General features: G+C 46.4%; 1 protein-coding gene across 5 annotated transcripts; it reads left to right on the plus strand.

Moving 5' to 3' along the window:
* Positions 1-327: 327 nt before the first annotated feature.
* Positions 328-20,268, plus strand: kdm2aa (lysine (K)-specific demethylase 2Aa). 5 transcript variants are annotated; one of them, XM_076293923.1, is made up of 23 exons: positions 328-1,510; positions 1,973-2,085; positions 6,977-7,115; positions 8,258-8,336; positions 8,588-8,634; positions 8,764-8,942; positions 9,276-9,382; positions 9,585-9,678; positions 10,002-10,155; positions 11,287-11,402; positions 11,496-11,622; positions 11,791-12,035; positions 12,628-12,705; positions 12,905-13,156; positions 13,401-13,535; positions 13,960-14,046; positions 14,418-14,654; positions 15,097-15,126; positions 15,360-16,591; positions 16,729-16,892; positions 17,152-17,298; positions 18,445-18,660; positions 18,963-20,268. In XM_076293923.1, exons 2-23 carry the CDS (start codon positions 2,074-2,076, stop codon positions 19,142-19,144), a joined length of 4,059 nt encoding a protein of 1,352 aa, XP_076150038.1. In that variant the 5' UTR covers positions 328-1,510; positions 1,973-2,073; the 3' UTR covers positions 19,145-20,268. The 5 variants fall into 5 exon arrangements, with proteins under 5 accessions (XP_076150038.1, XP_076150039.1, XP_076150040.1 ...); XM_076293924.1 differs by having other exon boundaries at positions 1,976-2,085; XM_076293925.1 differs by having other exon boundaries at positions 328-511; positions 1,976-2,085.
* Positions 20,269-20,818: the final 550 nt, after the last annotated feature.

A 20,818-nucleotide genomic window follows, 5' to 3' on the forward strand; every position in this document is an offset into this window, starting at 1 on the left:
CTAGCCTAGTCTTTTGTCATATTTGATTTATTTGTGGCGATGCTATCTATCTGGATATTTAATTAAATGTGGCTTGATGAAATTACCACTGTCTGTATAGCAACTTTTTAAATGAAATCACCTGTCCATGCCATGGTTAGCCTATTTTTTGCTCCGCTGTCTGTCGAATACAGGGCGGTGGAAAAACCATAGACAGTAGAAGAAAAAACGGGCTCTGTCGAATCCAAATGTCACCATTGAGTAGTCTAGATTCTACTCTTATTGGTCAAATTTTCTACGAAGGCGGGTCTTTGGAAGTGGCCCAGTGGTGTTTTGTGACGAGTTGAAAATGGCGGCTTGAGGTTGACCACATTAACTTCAAGCGATATTAGCTAACATACTGACGCGATTTAAACGCCCAAACTCTTGTCTGAAAGGAAAAGTTACTGTCGGACTACATCACTACAATCACGGAGATACTCAGGGAATCACTTGGTGATTGTTGAGCTGTAAATTAGTCCGCTTGAACGGGGTAAAGTTATTTGGAAATAATTGCTAACTTAGCTAGCTAATACTAGCAGGCGAATTTTAAACTTGAATGTTTATTGCGTTGAAAGGATAAATGCTCTGCACTTTTAGTGTGTGGAGTTGTGGTAGGACTCTGCCGCATCGCGTCTGTCAGGTGTATACTTTGAGAAATACAAGCTGAAATTAAATAGTACACAAGTCTAAGACGTAACGTTAACGTTACACATGCTAGCTAGGTAGCTAGATAAGTTAGCGTAAGCTAGATTTTGCTAGCCCTGGGTACGGTTTTGCCTCGCTAACTACGTTAGCCTACTAGCGTAGAACTAAATCCTTTCATTACACTATCAGTGTTTTGTTTTGTTAGCAAAATGCTTCCTTTCAGTGGAGGATAGCTACTAGCATAGCTAGCGAATTGTGCTAGCTATGCATGGATTTTGTGTAGCAGCTAAGGATAATCAATTCAATAGGCACACTATTTGGAAAGTAGAATAGCTCCCAACAGTCCAGTGTTGGTTAAGAGATTTCAAGGATTATGGTTAGCAGCTAGCTAGATAAATGGTAAGGCTTGCTCACGTTAGCTGTAACGTTACTTAAGTTGACGTTAACTTTGCAGTGAGGATAAAGTACATAAGTCATAACTATAAGGAACGCTAACAGTTAATGTCAGTCGATGTATAACTGAATTTTCTCTCAGCCATAGTTTTTTAATGTTTTAAGACCTAACGTCACGTTTGTAAAGAAGATTCACCTGGTTGCCATACTTCCTCTGGTTAGCTAGTTAGGTTGCTAACAATAAGCGGCTAGCTAGTATGTCCTGCTAACGTTAATGTTTGTGAATTCTCCGTGATTGAAAAGTGGCGGTCAATATAATTTCTTAGCAACGTTACTTCATTGCTTATCACACACACGTTTGCTGTGAGGAACTCAGGGGACATTAACTGTAATAAAGGTGCTGTTATTATCAAACATGGACGAATCTCGCCCACGATACAGTAAACGACTGGTAAGTTGTAATGTTAACGATAATAATTTAAACGCTTAACATATCACAGCTAAGTCCTGTCACTGCTTTGTTGTCAATGTTAGCAGTATTTTTAAAATAAGGTTTGGGATGGCAATGCAACAACCATCTCCTGCTGATGTAACTGTAGAGATCCGCAACAATTTAGGGCCCATTCTCAAGTTTTGATCGCATCATCTCTGCTGTAATATTGGTGCAGGTGTTGGGCACAATTATCAAAGGTCCTGTAAAAAAGTCTGCAAATTTCCTTTATCTTGTGCTTCAATATTCTTGAAGTTCACATTTCGGTTCGGGTTTTTGTGACATGATTTGATATTAACAGCCTACAGCATATCCCCGCCTCTTCAAATTATTTCGATTTAGTGCTTGGGCTGTTTTCATTTTAAGTATGTGCTCTTGGTTGCAATGTAGCTGCTTTGTAACTCTCTGAACCGGCTTGTTTAGCAGTTTAGGGCTTTGCCTGGGTGCACTTACATTGGGCATCTGACTCTGTAGTGCTGCTAGAGACACGTAGGTTGAAAACTTCAATACAGTTAACAGCAATCATGACCAAACAAGTAAGTGTGCTGCTCCATGAATTTACCATTTTTGTATGTTAATATTCTCTCTTGTTTAGTGAAGGCTGTGTACTTTAGCTTTAATTCTGGGTAAACCTTTAGTCTTTTGCTCTGACAGAAATTAAATGAAGTAATTGTACTATTTATCTATAACTAACTAACTAACTATATTACAACTATATTACTATTCAGACGTTTTTGAGAGTTTTAGATTAACTGTTGCTAAATTGGTATGTTTTTTTATTATTTTCAAAAAGCAGCACATGTTTAAAATTTGGCACTTACAATTTGGCAATCTACAGGTACTGCAGTGTATATTCTGACCTTATGGTGGGCTTCTGTTTCTTCATAACATCACCCAAAACTAATTCATTGTATGATATATTACATTGAGATATTACATTTTCAAAGAACAAAGATGTCTATTGTTTACTCAAAAGTAAGTTTTAAGCAATCAGGTTCCTCTAGCCTCTTACAATTGGGTGTCTCAAGGGTAACTCTAATGTGTAGATTGTCTCTGAATATCTCTTGGCACATATATTTGTAATTGTCTGTTATCTGGGAAGTAGCACTGAAATATTTTTTAATACCGAATTATTTACTCACACACATGGACCTGCATGGTAATTCTAGAAGCCCTCTCTGTAGCGATGGCAGGTGATCACAAAGGCTTAGCAATGTATAGGCTGTTTTTCTTCCTTTAAACTGAAGTGGCTGGATTTTTTTTAAAAGTGGCATTATTGATTCCGCTGTTTGAGGACATCAATAGAGTGAACGCTTAAACTGTATCGCTGGCCGCTAATCTAGAATGTGCCGCGCAAGATGGATGCTTTTTGCGTGAGATGTGTTCTGCGGAACTGCTCAGCCCCTCTTGTCTGTCACTGTTAAGAAAATCATCAGGAGAAGGTGCATTGCACTCAGGGAGACAGAAACTCACCCCACATGTTCTTGCTGTTTTCGTCTGGAGGAGGGATGTTGCTGGAGGGCAGACCACGTGAGCAGAGATGCGGAAACACACACGAAAGCGTGAGGGGGGAGGGGGCGACGGCAGTGAGAACAGGAAGGAGGGAGGGGAAGGGAGAGGTGGAGTCACTGCAGAGGCATCGGGGATGACTGAGGCAGAGAGACGGCTGTGATCTCACTGGATTTTTTCCTGCCTCACTCGGCGCGAGAAAGAGCAGGATGCTGCAGCCGGAGGACAGAGGAGGCTGGAGGAAGGATGTGAGGTGGAAAAGTACAGAGGAGCACAGGAAGAGTCGAACAAAAAGAAGGGATGGAGAAGTGACACTGAAGGTGCGAGGTGTGTAGTGTCTCACCACCTCTCTCCACAGGGGACCCCCAGACTGCGGTCTGCAGTCTCAAGGAGAGAAGTGATGGGAGACAGACAGGGAGACAGAATGGCAGGAAGGGAAAGCTGGATGGTGGGATGGCGCAGTGAAGACAGGAGCCGTGATCTTGCCCTCCCTGTGTGCGTGCGTGCGTGCATGCATGCGAGTGGTGCTGCTGCTCTGTTATTCTTACTGGTCTGCAGCTGCTGCTCCACTCTTTCCCTCTGCTGCTTGTATCCAGACTGCTGCTGCTGCTGCTGCTCTCACCTCCTCATCCTCCACACGTCCTTGTCCAGAGGGGACAGCTCTGCAGGGGCTGCAGTCAGGCCCATGACTCGGCGTCTGAGGCTAAGGATGTTGCTGGAGCCTCTCCCTTTCCGTTCGTCTTGCTTTTCGTTCTGTGGCGATCTGTCGCATAGGTACTCTCAAGTATCCCCGGGGTGGCTAGTGTCCAGTGCTCGAAGGCTCTGTCTGGTTTTGCATGTTGCAGTGCTTAACACTGAGCGCTTTGCAGGGTCAGGTGTGCCAGCTGTTGGTGCAGCATGCTGTGTCACTGCTGATCAGCAGGCGCTCATCACAGGCTCAGGGGAGGGGAGAGTAGGGGAGGGGTGCCCGGTGCGCCACTCCACCTGCTACCCTCAACTAGCCTTTTGGCAACATCTCCAGAATATGGTTAAGATATCCATTATATGTACTTTCAAAAGGACATTGTTTGCAAAACTGTTTTTGGGTGGGTTGTCAGTTTGCCATGATGGTAAAGGGTGAAAATAAGTGATTGATTTTCCATGAAGCACTGAACATTTGCTTGGAGAATGCTTCCTGATATTATTTTGACAGGCATGCTCAGGCTGTGTTATGCTTATGGAGGTGAGGAAGCAGTCATCGTGATGTTAATGAAGTCACTGGACAAGATGGAAGGCGATGTGGCTAGCAGCAGGGTGTGCAGGTGTCGCATAGCCTCATTTGGCAGCCCACATTGATTTTCATTTATTTATTTTTTTTCCCCCTCCTCCTGAAAGCTGTTGATAAGCAAGGTGCCCGTTGCAGATAAGGTAGCTTTCTCATCGTGTCTCAGTTGAGGGTCACTCTTGACATTGGGTTTAGGAGACACACTCGCTAACACAAGCTGGAGATGTTAGCTTGTGGAGAGAGTAAACAGAGCGAGATGTCTCCTTGGACACATTTGTTTTTGCTGCTGCTGTCCTTTGTCCCTCTACATCACCAGCAGCCCCCAAAGGGCTTTACCCCTCCTTTTTTCCACCTTGAATTGTGTGGGTCAGTCCATTGCCATGGCAACAGTGCAGTCCAGCGCCAGCAAGACGGCAGTGTGATTACCCTGCTGTGGTGAAGGCCATCTGAGCCGGGTGCAGTCATTATGTTGCAGTTACATTGTGGCAGTTAGTTGCCTTAATCAATAACCCCCGCTTACTTTTGTTTTTAGACTCCATCTTGGGAGATCCGATCACAAGTGGTCCATTGTAAATGCGATTATAAGCACTCTCCAAGATTCATTGTGATCCGATCACTCAAACCACTTGCGGAGGTGGTCTGAGACACATTTGACCATGTCTTTTGTAGTTTAGGCCTAAACGCTAATGCATTCTGATACATCCTGGACAATGGAAGTTATAATAAAGATAAGTGGTCTAACATCTCTAGTTCTATACACCTATAGATGCGTGTGCAAACCACGTTGTGTCTCAGCTGACCTATAAACAAATGTAAACCGGCCCATTATGTCAGTGCAAGCATGTCACACCATGACAGAAACTGCAATATTTCTCCTCATTGATAGCTGTGTGCACAGAGGATCCTGCTAGTGTTATTGTGTTTTCTGTGTGTGGGGTTTAGTTAGTTATTTAGTTAGTTTATTTGTCCTTACATAGGAAATTTGTTTTCACATACCATACAAGCCTCACAGACATGAAATACAGGTACACACAGTTACGTTTTTTCACCCACCACCCTGTCACCACATACCCCACCCACATAGATGTTAACAGCACATGTACAGCACATATATCACAACAGCACATATACAGCACATATACATCACATTACACAGATACAAACAGGAGAACCATCACCAGTTGGCATTACAGAGGAATGAGGGCGGCACAGTGATCCATCACCGCTGGGTTTCTTGTTCTGTGATAGACTGCATGTTACCTTAGTTTCTAATGTGGATATGCTTCAGGCCAAGATGACTGACTGGCAGGGTTTGTCTCAATGCAGATGGCCAGGGAGATGAGGGCTTTGTACATTGCAAGCCTCAGGCAGTAATCTGGAGAGCGATAGCAGCAAAGCCTTACTCAAAGCTCGGACAGATTTCTGTCTTGTTGCTAAGTGATGATAAATTTCTGTTGGGGGAGTATTGCCAATGACAGTCTTTTTCATTCTGGATTTCTTGCTGTTATTGGGTCAGAATGCCTGAAATGTTGTTGGTTGCGCTAAGTTGTACTGTGTTTTCCCATGCTGCCTTACGTACATGATTTTATTCGCGCTGCTAGGCAGCCTGGATTCTATGGACTTCGTTTTCACCTAAATCAAGGAACCAATCACAGAACGGAGGGAGGACAGCAGGACGATGACGACACACCGAAGCCGTTACTGTGTACAGACGCATTTGATAGACATTCGTAGCGCCCAATAAACGGCTCTGGGCATTCGTAAACCACGTTATACGAGAAATAGAATGTCTAGTTCCCAGACCCCATCTCAACGAGATGATAGCCAGGCTAGTGTTTAGCTGAAAGTTCAACTGGAATTTAACTGGTTGTGCTCCTCAGCTTTTCCCAGTGTAGCCCTTACAGTGACCTCTTCCACTGCTGAAAACAGCTGTAGACCACCTGCCACTGAAACCCACTGTTGGTCAGTGTGATCACTGATTTAACCCCCCCACACATAGGCGGTGCAGCGCTTTCTGCTTTTGGCGTTCGATTACATTCAATTTCACTGTTTTGATACAAACCTGCACACCACCGCCGCCGGACCCTTTCCCGCCACTGTGTACGCTACGATTACGTTCTATTTTTGTTGGCACAGCTCAATAAAATCCATTGTCTATCCAATGCTTGTCAGTTACAATTGTTGGCGCTGGTGTACCTGGGCAGGAGACAGAAAGTGTTGGCACACTCATGTTTAGTCTTGCTTTGGACAAGAGACCAATGGGGCATCCAGAGCTGTTCTCAGCAGAGAAGGAAGTTTCAGCCAGCCAGTTGGAAAACATTTTACCATCATCGTTTTACCATATTGTTTGTTTGGTTTTTTGTTACAAAACAAAAAAAAAAAAAAAAAGTTTAATTTTCTCGAACTATGGAAGTTCATAGCCCTTATTTTCTAAAGTTTCAACCACTGTTTTATTCAGTGCATATGTTATCATGTCATTTGTAACATTGAGAGTATAATTTGCACCCTAACCATTTCAACATTATGACCTTGCTGGGTACTAGGGGCATAGTTGTGTCTGTTTCCATCTCTTAAAAGTCAGGGTTGATTTGTAGGGCACGTGACTAGAGGAATAAAGTTTTAATGTTGTCTTTCTCTCTCGTCTTCTCTCCCAGCGGTCAGGCACGAGGCGGCGCTACCACGATGATGGCATCTCAGACGACGAGATTGAGGGAAAGAGGACCTTTGACCTGGAGGAGAAGCTGCGGAGTGATCGCTTTAGCTCCGACCGGGTCAAGCGGCTCGTCGGGAAAGGTGAGGTGCTTTCCATAGCAGACCCTACAGAACTTTATTTCAAGTAGACGTGAGGCTTTTGATCTGTTATGTTCGATGAAATTTCTCACCTATTAAAAGAGGTTTATACATTAATTTTGCAACAAGAATGATATCTATGAAGCTAATACACAGGGGTTGGCTATTAGTGGGAACCCATTTAATTTCTTCCAGGGCCTAAATTTCAGTGCAGGATTGTGGGTATTTTGCATAATTTATTTGTCCCGCAACTCTAGCCATCATAATGCGAGAAATTCCTGCACGCATTTTGCACAGCTGTCTGATAACGTTAATCTAATAATGAAGCACCGTGAATGTGAGACTATTGACTGGACGGACCAACTTCTGACTTCAATTGAACGTAGCCCCATGCAGAGACACGCGCGCACAGGACCACTTTGCGGGCGCCTCTCTCCCTCTCTTTCTCTCAGCAGGATTTGTCACCGCTGAAGTCAAATTATGCTAGGTGCTTCTACATCAACTGCTAACCGACAGGAAAGGAAAACAAAAGTTTAGCGATTAGGCACTGTCAGGAACACAGAAGCATGACAGCCTAGAGTGGCCATGAGACACGAGGGAACATGTATGTGTTCTCTATTTGAGGAACGTTATAATTAATCGATTAATATATATAATCGATTGCGGACGTGAACAGACAGCTACAGACACGGAGCGCATAGTAGGCCTACTTTCACTTTCTACGTGAAAGGTGCTTTATACCAAAACAACGATCAAATATTGGCAAATTTATGATGAGATGTGTTGTCACAAACACTTAATCCTATAGAAATCTTTGTTCTTAATCGATTTCAGAAATCTTTGTTCTTAATCAATTTCAGTTCGTAAAAAATATATGCTCCCCCAACTGTATTAATTGTGTGTTAAATGTGAAGCACTCGCCCCCTATTTTGAAAAAAGTTTCTTCACTCTTCTTTCTGATTCATTGGGCTATTGGGCACTGTGGTTAGCACACGGGTGCAGTTAATACGTGTTAATGACTTAAAACACTGTCCTGCTGTTTATACACAATGTGGCTAATACACAGGTAATTACTGTATTCACATTTTGATATAGATTCTGCTAACAAGTGTTTCATTTTTAGTGATGCACTGTTGTGTTTGCAGAGTTCAACTTTGAATACATCCAGAGGGAGGGACTTCGCGACCCCATCATCTTTGAGAGGCCAGATGGACTGGGCATCAAGTAGGACTTTTCTCTCTTCCCTGCCAGTCTGTGAAAGCCATTCAGATCCAGAGTTTCTCTTTCATTTTCCCCTCCATCTGCTTTGTTCTTGCTCTTCCTCCCACCTACACAAGCTCCATCTCTATATCTTCCTTACACTCTTCCTTTCATCTCCCTCTTAAACTTTTTTCATTGTGTTTGGTGTTTAATGTTGCACTCAGTCCATTCAAGAGCTCACACGGGCTGTGATTTAATCTGGTCTTTCATTTCAGGATGCCAGACCCTGACTTCAGCGTCAATGATGTGAAAAGTTATGTAGGTAAGGATCACAGTGCTTTTCTTCTGTTGCCATCCTTCGTATCCAAATCACGTATTTTGCGCGTGTCATGCGTATTTTACGATAAGCATCCTTACTCACAGTTCAGCCCTGGTGATCTTTCTCTTTCAGGCAGTCGGCGGGTGGTTGACGTGATGGATGTGACCACTCAGAAGAACATCGAGATGTCCATGGCACACTGGAGGCGGTACTATGAGACACCACCCGCCCAGAGAGAAAAGCTGTACAACGTCATCAGTCTGGAGTTCAGCCACACTAAACTAGAGAACCTAGTGCAAAGGCCTGCAACGGTGAGTAACACTGAGTGCATTCACATTAACCGATAAAGACCGCGTTCATACACACGCTCAGGATTGTGAGCAATCATGTGGCATATTGTCTTCATGTTCAGTAACACTGAAGTAAATACGGCACTGTCGACAGCTTGCTAATCATATCAGTAATGCTCGATCCCATATTCTCAGCAGGGGTTTACCCAAGTTTCTGCCAAAATGATGTGCTCTTAATGCACTAACGGTGAAATATACACAAAATGAATACATTCTGCATAATTGCCAGGAACACGGTCAAGTTTTGTATTAGCTCAATGAGATGGTGGATTTGTCTCACTCTTCATCTCTCAGGTGGACATCATTGATTGGGTGGACAACATGTGGCCCCGGCACCTGAAGGAGCGACAAAGAGACTCCACCAATGCCATCATAGACATGCAGTACCCCAAAGTCCAGAAGTAAGATTTTAGAATCTGTCGGTCCTTCTCTTGGACTCTCACAGACACCTTAGATTCAGTTGCATCATTGAAATTAATCTCTGTTTGAGTAGGTGTTCATATAGAGGTATGATAGTTGTGTTGTTTACGTTGAGAAGTGAAGCCCTCCTGTTTTCTGACATACCTTTTTTTATTTCCCTCTCCTCTCCTCTCCCGGCCTCAGATATTGTTTGATGAGTGTGCAGGGCTGCTACACAGACTTCCACATTGACTTCGGGGGCACGTCTGTCTGGTACCACATACTGCGAGGAGGAAAGGTCAGTGCACCTCACTGAACATCTGACCCAGCTTGGGCTGGGTCGCTCAACCAACACAGTCACGCAGAGGTGGCCAATAGAAGGACTATCCAGAGCATCACATATGGATATGTCACTGCATGATGGGACATTTTATTCCTCAGGAATGGCTTTGTAGGAAGTGTTTATGATCACAACTCAACTCGTGCATACACAGACTTCTCCATGACTGAATAATTTTAGAAATGGCGGAAAAACGGGCTTCAAAACCTACCAGTGTAGGATTGAAATGAGACGATATCCCAGGGCAGGTGTGAGGTAATCTGTTGGTTTCCCCTCCTCAGGTGTTCTGGCTGATCCCACCCACACCGCAGAACCTGGAGCTCTATGAGAACTGGGTGCTGTCGGGCAAACAGGGGGACATTTTCCTGGGGGACAAGGCCACCGACTGCCAGAGGATAGAACTCAAGCAGGGATACACATTCATCATACCATCAGGTGATCAGACACTCATACACAGAGAGTTAAATCCTGTTTTACATTATCCTGTGTTGATTATTACTAGTGCAGTGCCCATTCAAACATGCCATTCCTGTAGAAAACCTGTAGTCAAATGACATGCCTGCAGGTAAGCCTACTTTTAAAAATTGGATGATGGGGAAAAACAACTGAATATTAGAATGTAATATAATAAATGTGCAATGAGCAGAATTTAAGCATGGCTGCATGTGATATTTTTTACAGATCAAAATGACATAAGCCTAACAGCTGTTTTGAGACAGGGCTTTATGTTTAGCCCATTGAATCGATCGAGAAGAATGCTGTATCCTCATATGATATTTGCATCAATGTGAAAACAATCTTTGGTAGCCTATAAATGACATCACGCTCTGTCTGCCACTCGTTATCTATAGCTGATCAAAATGACATAAGCCTGAATCTTTGAGTTAAGACTATATGTTTAGCCAATTGAATATCTTGATAGAAAAGACAAACCATTTTGTGGAATGATGCATCATTATATGAAATTTGCAAAGATGTTACTCAAAAACCTTGGAATCTTGCAGTCGGAATTGTCTATTCAAAGTCTAAAGATAGTCCAAAGTATCCTGGGATATTCAAAGTGTCAGTTTATTGCACATCATTTTTACGTTGTTTTGAATAGCCACTGCATAGCCTACCTGTGTTTCTTGGCGTGTTGTTGAAAAATCTGCAGAATCATTTTATGCACGCAAACTGCGTTCAGGGAGTCTCTACTGTTGAGGTCAGACATGATAATCATCCACACATCTTGCACTCGCTTATCTTTTTACCTGCTGATTCAGTTCTGCCAGAGGCCCGCTTATCCTCTCTGGTAGCTTACAGTGCTGCTGGTAGTACAGTGGCTACAGTTGAGCGGCAAAAGCCAATGTGCGCTTCTTTTACTGATATATTTAACAATATCTTTCACATTTCTTATCCAAACAATGTCAAACTTTGCACTTCACTTACTCGTGCCTGTAGCAAGACACCTGCCAAACGGTTGGCCAAACTGTTTGACAGATATGAGACACAAACACGTACATGTTCCTGTAATTTATAAATTAAGAGCTGTATTTGCATGTTAAGACCCATTTTCTTTGTGTTTAGGCTGGATCCATGCAGTCTACACGCCAGTGGACACGCTGGTCTTTGGTGGGAACTTCCTGCACAGTTTTAACATCCCTATGCAGCTCAACATCTACGGCATAGAGGACCGCACACGGGTAAGACACCTGTGCTCTCGCCACACATTTCCTTTTTCCGTTGACCACCTCATTTAGATTTGCACTTATTAATCTTATCCGTCCACACCTCAGGTCCCTGCCAAGTTCCGCTACCCATTCTACTATGAAATGTGTTGGTATGTCCTGGAGAGGTACCTGTTCAGCCTGACCAACACTTCGCACCTGACTCCAGAGTTCCAGAAACACTCTCTGGGGATTGGTAAGGAACGACAATTGTTTAGGAATGTATGAAGAGGATAGCTTTTGTGTTGCAAAATCTTGTAAGAAATTTACTTTTTGCCTTTTTGATTACAAGCAAGCTATATATTAGCTATTTATACAGACTATACAAGAACCCAGAGTAAACGTAAGACTTGCCCCCCTTAAGGTCTAAAGCGAGAGGCCTCCAGTGAAGACAGTGAAAATCTTAATGGACACACCAAAGAGGAAGATGATGAGGATGATGAGAAGCCGCCCTCTCCCCTCATCAATCCTGGGGTCAAAGTTCACCTGACTGCGTTTGAGCTGGAGGGGCTGTGGAGCCTGCTGGGGAAGCTGGAGTCCCTGCCCTCCCATAAGAAGTGTGTCCCTGCTGGCATCCACAACGCACCCGCCCTGCTGCATGACATCAGGGTAAGTACACCTCTGCTGTGTTTTTTTTTTTTTTTTAAATGTATTTATTCATTTTTGAAATGGTCACCAAGGAATGAGCTTCTGAGATCATTTTTATTTGCTTTCTGTAGTAGTCATGGTTAGAAACGGCATCACTTTCATTAGATATATCCTTGGACCTTTGCCGTGGTATTTAGTCCATTGCATTTTTTCTGCACATATTTCAGTAGCCACGTTTACATGGACACTTTTAAATCTAATTAGAAACGGAATAATGGCTGAATCTGAATAAAAATTGTCATATAAACACCTCAATCGGAATAGTCAGAATTTTAATCGGAATGAAAGAGGTGGTGTCGTCCGTTCCTATCCCGATTGAGCAGCCATATATACAGTCAGTCGGATTGCCTACTGTATTTTCTCAAGGGAAAGTAGGCAACAACGGCTAATCCTATCAAAGATTCTAAACCGCTTGAGACCGCCTGATTGGAATAGAACGTACCCCATGCAGACGGCACAAATTTTTCAGGAATAGTTTAATCGGAACGACAACAAAACTGTCCATGTAAACGTGGCTATTTATTGACTCTGCTTGTTTCCTGTCTTTTCATAGGCACTGCTAAAGGAACATGCTAGTGACATCCCCAAACTATCCTACACTGGAAAACCCATTGTGAAGTGGCCAAGGAGGGTGAGTGCCTTTGCATAGCTTCTTCCAAGTCTACAGTTGCCAGGCACTAGACAGTTGTTTCAAATGGGAACAGTCACTCTCCCAAACCCAACCGTTTATTTGATATTGCGGTTATATACTAATTACAGAATGAATTAAATGAAATGTGTTACATCTCCACAGTAAAGGTAACCACCATTTTCCTGCTTCCTGCATGTAGCCCTCGTGGTATCAGCCTCCTCCTCCCCCGGCCCCCGTGGGGCGCCCCCGCCTGTCCGGCACGGTGGTGACGCCACGGCCGGTGAAGCCACCCTCGTCCATGTCGGTGCTGCGGCGGAGGCGCGTGCGCTGCAAGCGATGTGAGGCCTGTCTGCGCACCGAGTGCGGCGAGTGCAACTTCTGCAGAGACATGAAGAAGTTTGGCGGCCCGGGCAAGCTCAAGCAGACATGTGTGCTTCGCCAGTGCCTGGCGGTGAGTTAAAAGTGAAACCTGTTTTTTTACGTATGCGAGTTTTTGTATCCTGAAAGCTAGTGTGCCACATTTTTTTACTTACACACAGCTACACTACTAGCTGCTTTGTTTGATTCTTTTGTGCTTGTGTGAAAAGGTGTATGGTTGAGGTTGTGTTCTTGCATAACATACAGTATGTCCACTTACGTGTGTGTGCCTAGACTAATAGCATTCCTTCTCTCTCCTTCCCTCTCCCTTCCTGCAGCCTGGCCTGCCCCTGTCTGCAGCGTGTGAAGTGTGTGGGGAGGGGAACCCTGAGCCTGGCGAGTCCCAGACCTTCTCCCTCATGCTCATGGAGTGCTCCAACTGTGCACAGATCGCTCACCCTGGGTGCCTTAAGGTAACGTTACACCCCTTACAGATGACATCCACAGTCAGAGTTGTATATGTCTGTACCTGCTGAATTGGATGGTTTATGAAAGTCATTTTTTGTATATTTTTTGAGGGAAGCAGACTAGAGCTAAATGCCTCTGTTACCACACCACAATTAATGTGAAGCTCAGTATGAACAGAGGTGGCTATCCTGGTTCCAGCTGATCCTAATCAGCACAACTCTTCTGCCAGTTGAATAAGATAATTAGTGAGATCACCTGTGATTAAGTGCACAGGCAGAAGGAATATACATGCCAGCACTTTTCTTTCAGAAACTGGGATGTCTACTCAGTCACCCTACCTTCCCTTTGCTAGTGTAAAACCTGCTTCTTGGTCTACCTTTGCATGTGCCCTCTCGAGTCTCAACCCTTCCTTGTGTCTTCGCTCTCCAGGTGCCAGGAGACGGCGTGGTAAATAAAGACCTGCCCAGCTGCTGGGAATGCCCCAAGTGTGTCCTGGACCAGGGCAATAACTCTGAGGTAACCTTTATTTTTTATTTGACCATACACTAAAACTCTAATCTTAATTGACTGCTTTTATAGTAGTAATAGTAGATGACCTAGCTTGAAGCACTAATTTGCTAAAGTATTTCCACTCTTTGCATGGCCTGGTACATGACAAAACCATTTAGCTATGTGCTAAATTTTCACGGGTGCTGTAGAGGCATGAGTTTTGGTTGCTGTGTGTGAGACACCGACAGTATTGTACTGGGTCATGGCCAATCATTGTGGATGCTTTAGGTGTGCGTGTGTGTCTGAATGCTGTGGGTGTGTGTGTCTGAACGCTGTGTGTGCGCGTTGGCGGGCGTGTGACGCTGATAATGGCCGTGCCTGTCTCTCCTGTGTGCCAGTCGTCGGGCAGCGGCGACGACGGCCTGGCGAGCGGGAGTCTGCTCCTGCTGCCCGCGGCCCAGCGGCTCCTGGCGCCCGAGGGGCCCGCGCTGGGCCGGCACGCCCAGGGAGCCGGGGCCGTGTGGCGAAGGGCGGGCCGCCCCCCTTCCTCCTCCTCCTCTCCTCTCCCTCTCGCCCAGGGCTCGCCACGGCAACGGGCGGCCACCCTGGAGCAGCAGCGGCGGCTCAGGAAGAGGGTGAGAGGTGCCGCCTTTTCACCGCCACCGCACGCGCTCCCCAACCCGCCCTTCCGCCCGCTCACATTCGTGTCATCCCCCCCCCCCTCTCTCTCTCTTTCTCTCTCTCTCTCTCTCTCTCTCTGTCTCTCTCTCTCTCTCTCTCTCTCTCTCTCTCTATGATGCTCCACATCGCCATCACCCGCCCGCCCCACCTGTTGCTTTTGAGGCCATGAGAGAGGAGCTGATGAGGGCCGGAGATCGGCTTGACATTTCGTGCATGCGGAACCAAGGGGCCCCTCCCCTGTCCTCACAGATGATTGTGTGCGCGTGTGTGTGTGTGTGTGGGGGGGGGGGGGTTATGCGCCGCCAGCAGAGGCAGGCGATGGTGCTGAATGTGAGACTCCTCCTGCTTTCTAACCAATGAGCTTCATTCACATGCCGCTCTCTTCTCTTGTTGCAGATTAAGTTGGAGCGGAAGAAAATCCACATGGTGAGTGTCAAAGTATGTCCATGGTTCTCTGATGTGCTCTGCATGTTTTTTTTCCCTTTGCTCTGAGCTGGTCATATACAATTCAGCCAATCAAGAACATTGTAGTTGACATGACTGTTTTGTTCGATTGAGGGAGCTGGGTGATGCTCAAGGAGAGCCCTGAATTATGTAGGTCCTTGCTGCGGATCCCCATACATCGACCGTAACGGTTCCTCTTTCTCTGTCCTGCTCAGAAACGGAAGTCTTCCTCACTGGATGGTCGTCCCGCTAAGTTGTATCGCCGGCGAGGCAACGAAGATGATGACGACTCGGGCAGTGACGACGACGATGACGACGAGGGCTTGCGACCAAGCGGCAGAAAGATGGCCATTCATGTCCGTGGTGGGACTTCGGCTGGTCGTCGTGGTTATGGTGCTGGGAGGCGGGGCATGTGGAGAGGCACCTCCCACCGTGGCAGGGGACGAGGCGGCGGATTGGCTCCCAGCTCTGGGCTGAAAATGAGGCGCGGCTTTGGGGTCCGAGGTGAGAGAGGCGGCCGGGTCAGACTCCGCGGTGGAGCAAGGATGCAGCGGCGACGCTACGAATCCGACGATGATGACGATGACGACGATGATGATGATGATGACGATGACGACGATGATGATGATGATGACGACGATGATGACGATGACGAAAGCGACGAAGAGCACATGGGCCACACAGAGAAAGGGCACCGGCGGCGGCGAAGGAGACGCAGAAGGAGAGGGGACGACGACGATGACGACGATGATGATGACGATGAAGACAGCGAGGACCGGGACCTGGACGGAGAGGATGAGGATATGGAAGACATGGATGAAGATGGTGAGGAGAAGGATGACGAAGACGACGATGAAGACGATGACAACCAGACAGACTCGGAGCCCGAGCCGCCCGTGCTGCTCGTGTCGGACCTGAATGACGAGCTGCTCAATGGCTCGTACCTGACGGTAACCCTGCAGCGGCCCACCAAGGCCAAGCGCGACCCCGGCTCCATCGTGCCCAAGTTGGAGGCCGCCATGTCCCCGCGGGCGCCCGCCGGCAGCCATCCCGGTGCGGGCTTCGTCCAGCGCAAGACCCTGCACAAGGCGCGCCACAAGAACAACGGCGGTGCCACGGGCAACGGCCTCACTCAGTCCAAGGGCGGAGCGTTGGCGGCGGCAGGCAGACACGCGCGCCACGGCAACCACCGGCACCACCACCACCATCACGGTGAGAGGGACACGGCGTCGCCGTCCAGCTCGGCGTCCTCCCGCTCCTCTGTGTCGCCCACACCGCCCCCGCCCTCCTCCTCTGCCTCTCCTCCCTCGCTCCTCTCCCATCCCTCCTTCCGGGAGGTGGGGAACGAGCCAGGTGGCGAGAAGGAGGTGTGGGTGTCTGTGTTCCACTACCTGACGCTCACGGAGCTCAGCGTCTGCATGACCGTCTGCAAGGCCTGGTACAAGTGGTGAGTGCCCCTATGGTCCCTCCCACGCTGCCTGATGCTTTACTAGAATGAACTTTGAATGGGAAATATTGTGTTTAACCTCTACCTCTCTAACCACGCATTTCTATTTCTTTCCTCTGCTCTGTCTGCATTTCTAGGGGCTGTGATAAGCGTCTTTGGACCCACATAGATCTCAGCCGCTGCCGCTCTCTGACCTCTCAAGCCCTCTCTGGCATCATTAAGCGCCAGCCAGTGATTCTTGACCTCTCCTGGACACCCATTTCCAAGAAGCAGCTCTCCTGGCTCATCCACCGAATGCCAGGTAGTGACACAAACACACCCCTCCTTGGCCTTAGTGCCTTAGTATTATGCAATGTATCAAAGCTTTTTCTCAAATCAGACAACAATAAAGGCATAAGACTCTTTATTGAGGTATCCCCATTCTGGTGTAAGGAAGTTATCAGTCAACTAATGTCAGTTATGATAAAAGTTTTCAGCTGGTAGTAGCATTTGTGGCTAGAGATGGAGTGTGTTTTCAGGCCTGTGGGAAGCTGACGCCCGTTGTGTGTTGTCTGTCTCAGGCCTGAAGGATCTGCTGGTGGCCGGCTGCTCCTGGCTGTCCGTGTCGGCACTCAGCTCCTCCAGCTGCCCCTACCTGCGTACCCTGGATCTGCGCTGGGCCGAGGGGGTACGAGATGGACAGATCAAAGACCTGGTCACACCACAAGGTGAGAGGCACACACACTCACACACACACATGCATACGGGTTCTTGGCATCCCTCCGTTGGGGTACCTTGGGAGCAACATGAATTTGTCGGTCATATTACTTCTCTTAATCTGGTCATGTGTCTGTGCTCAGGGAGAGGCTTGTTCAACTCCTTTCCCTCTGTACAAATATATAGACACAATGTTTATTTTTCATTGTGTTTATAAAGTAAAGCTTTGAGTGGGATTTGGCCGACACTTTTATCTAAAGTGACAGGGATGTTCAGCCTGGGCATCTCCTCTTACTGCCTCGGCAGTAGCGTTGGGAACCGAAATGTTAGAATCGATAAGAAAGAACCGGAACCGGGACCTGTAAACGGAACCAAAAATTTAAATGTAAAATGTTTTATTGCAAACAAGGACAAGTAAAGATGCACCAGTTATTTTGAGACTCCAAAACAAGGCCTCCTCTCATTGACAACGTTTCCATACACACCATATTTCGGTTTTATTCGGAAATAATGACAATATTCCGAATGAGTCATGTAAACACCTTATTCCAGCTGCCATAACCAAAATATGGTCATATTCTGAATACTAAAACCTGGAATAACTATCTAGCGTATGCCTAAAATGCTAATTTCGGAATATTAAATTCCATCTGCACATGTTCGTGCAGATGGAATTTGGCAAACGTAGCGAAAAATGTGGCAAAAAGTTTGCTCTTCAGTGAAGACGAGGTCAATTTATGTATTAAAACCACAAAAGTTTAAATGTCAAGATGGAATTTATTGATGGAATCGGTGAAAATCCCTCAAAGCGGCCTATTATACGGCTAAAATGCAAAACGATGGCCCCTCTAATCTGGCCAAATTCACCTATTTTGCGAAAGAAAGAAATGTCATGAATGAAAGTCAGGGACAGAGACTGACGTAGATACTACTTCTACAGCACACCACTGCTTTATTCAGCATATGATGATTAACATGTAGCCTAAACAGGAATATTCTGTTTCTGCTACACATGGGAACATCTTGTTCTGAATATTGGCATAACCAGAATATGGTCCTTAATCGGAATATGGTGTGAACATTAGCTGCTTCACATCCTGTTGTTTTATTGTGTTCAGGCTTTTCAGTGTCTGTGTTGCTTGTGTTTGTGGGTTTAGGCAACGAGTCACGCAGCCGACTGCGGGGCATGCAGACCCTACGCCTGTCCGGTCTGGACATCAGCGACTCGACGCTGCGGCTGCTGCTCAGGCACATGCCCCTGCTGCAGCGGCTGGACCTGGCCCACTGTCGGGCCATCACTGACCAGTCCATCAACCTGCTCACTGCCACAGGCTCCCCTACCCGCCACACCCTCACCGAGCTCAACCTGGCAGGTATGGAAACTGAGGAAGTAGCTGTGTGTGTGTGTGTGTGTGTGTGTGTGTGTGTGTGTGTGTGTGTGTGTGTGTGTGTGCGCGCTTGTGTGTGTGTGTGTGCTCGCTCGTGTAAAAAGCTTGTTTGTGCAAACAAATTAAATGTTCTGGTCCTCAGTTACGAGTGGCTGATCTACACTCAAAGCTGTTGTGACGTTTTTTGGACACCTGTGATCATATTATTACATCAGTTATTACTGTGAAAAGACGTGGTCGACCACTCAATCTGTCTATCTCTGTGTGTATGTGCACGCGTCCCCCAGGTTGTCATAAGCTGACCGACGCGTGTCTGCAGTTCCTGAAGCGTGCGTCTGCGCTGCAGCTGCTGGACCTGCGGGGCTGTAAGGGGGTGACACGGCGCGCCTGCGAGAGCTTCATCTCCGACCTCTCCTACTGCACCTACTTCTGCATGACGGACAACAAGCTCATCCAGAGGATATCCTAACAGCGTGTGCCCCACACACACACACACTATCTACATGCGCCCACACTCCCCCCCTCTTCAACACACACCTGACCGCAGCAGCCGTCACCGTAAAACACCCACAAATCCTCCTCGATGTCGATGACACAAGAGTGAGTGGGAGAGGGAGGGAAGAAGCTGCAGCAGCAGCGGCTCCTCTTAACAGTGTCCGGGGCTGGATGGTCACGAGGAGTGGTGAAGTGAGTGACCAGTGGGACCTCCCTTGAGATGGCGTCATGGATGGGATGGCTGGCAGACAGCGATCTGATGGCTCCTCAGAGAGAGAGGGAGAGAGAGGTACTCTAATGTCTGAGCTGGGCTCAAGTTTTTTTAAGACTGAGCACTGGGCCTGTACGACGAGAGTCCTCACTGTGTGTGTGTGTGTGTGTGTGTCTGTGTGTGTGTGTGTGTGTGTGTGTGTCCGTAACCAGAGGAGAGCGAACTGTGTTCAGTAGATGAGAACAGCTGTTTGATGAACAGCTGAAAGTCCAGCCAGTGGGAGCGGAGCGTCTCGTAGCATTGCTATGTAGGGGATGAGGTTTGAGGCCAGCGGCAGTGAGCCTTACAGTACGTACGTAAGGCATCACATTCTGAGGCGGTGGTGAGGACCTTTTCCTTATGCCTCCACCAGTGCCTTCACCAGAACCTGAGGTAGCACAGGCCTGATGGACTGCCAGTCAAAGTGTGTGTGTTGGCCTACCCTCTGTGGGGTGTCCGGTGGAAGGGCCCACACTCCAAGCCTGGTGCCAACTGAGAACTCTGCTTTCAGCCAAACTCGCTGTGTGGTTTTTACACAGCCTCCCTCATCGTGTCTCCATTCTCTCAACTCCTTTTCTGTGTTTTTGTCCTGGGGTGTCTGTTCTACAATTCCTGTACATCTTTAAAAACCTCTCCCTAAACTTCACTTTGGACAGCATCTTAATAGGTCTTCATTCTGCAAAACCAACACTGTTCTCAATATCTTTTGTTCTTTTTTGCAGCATTTACATTGAGTGGTACATTGCTCTGTCTTTTACCCTGCTGTACCTGTAGTCTCAATTAAGGGTTGTTCATATTTTCTGTGTAAATTGTTTTGCCCTGTTATTAAAAACCTGACTTTATAGTAATATTGCTTGAAGCATCAAGGTGGCAGTTATTTTCTCAGAGGATGTTTTTTCCAAGAAATAAAAAAAAAATCTATTAAAAAAAAAAAGCTTAAAATAAAAGACAATCTGTACACAGTGTCTGTCTTTTAATCCTAGAGTGCACTAACTGGCTGAGTCCTATGGAGGTTTTTGCTTTTATTCTGTCTTTTTTTTGCTTTTATCCTATCTTCACCAGGGGTGGGCAACACTAACTTTGTAGGAGTTATCCTTAGCTAATGTCAGTAATATGGCTCTGGCTGTTTTTTTTTTTTTTACTTTTTAAAGGTATACTCTGCAAGTCCAGGTATTTTTGGTGACTGTAGAGCTCCCCCTAGAGTCGCGATATATTTATATTTTTCTCTGCTGTGGTAAATAGCCCACTTCTCGTGGCTTGTCCCCCTGTACACAATGAAAATGATTTCATTGTGGAGGTGAAGGATTAACTTCTAATTAATCTAATCTAATCTAATTAAAAGAATCACCAAGGAGCTATTGACAAGGTGATGTTTCACGATTCTTGCGAGATGTCTTC

Source organism: Alosa pseudoharengus, unplaced genomic scaffold (assembly GCF_046254945.1).
Source record: "Alosa pseudoharengus isolate Yale_2024_CS ecotype anadromous, Long Island Sound unplaced genomic scaffold, YU_APseudo_1.1 YU_APseudo_1.1_scf_2, whole genome shotgun sequence".
NCBI lineage: Eukaryota > Metazoa > Chordata > Actinopteri > Clupeiformes > Clupeidae > Alosa > Alosa pseudoharengus.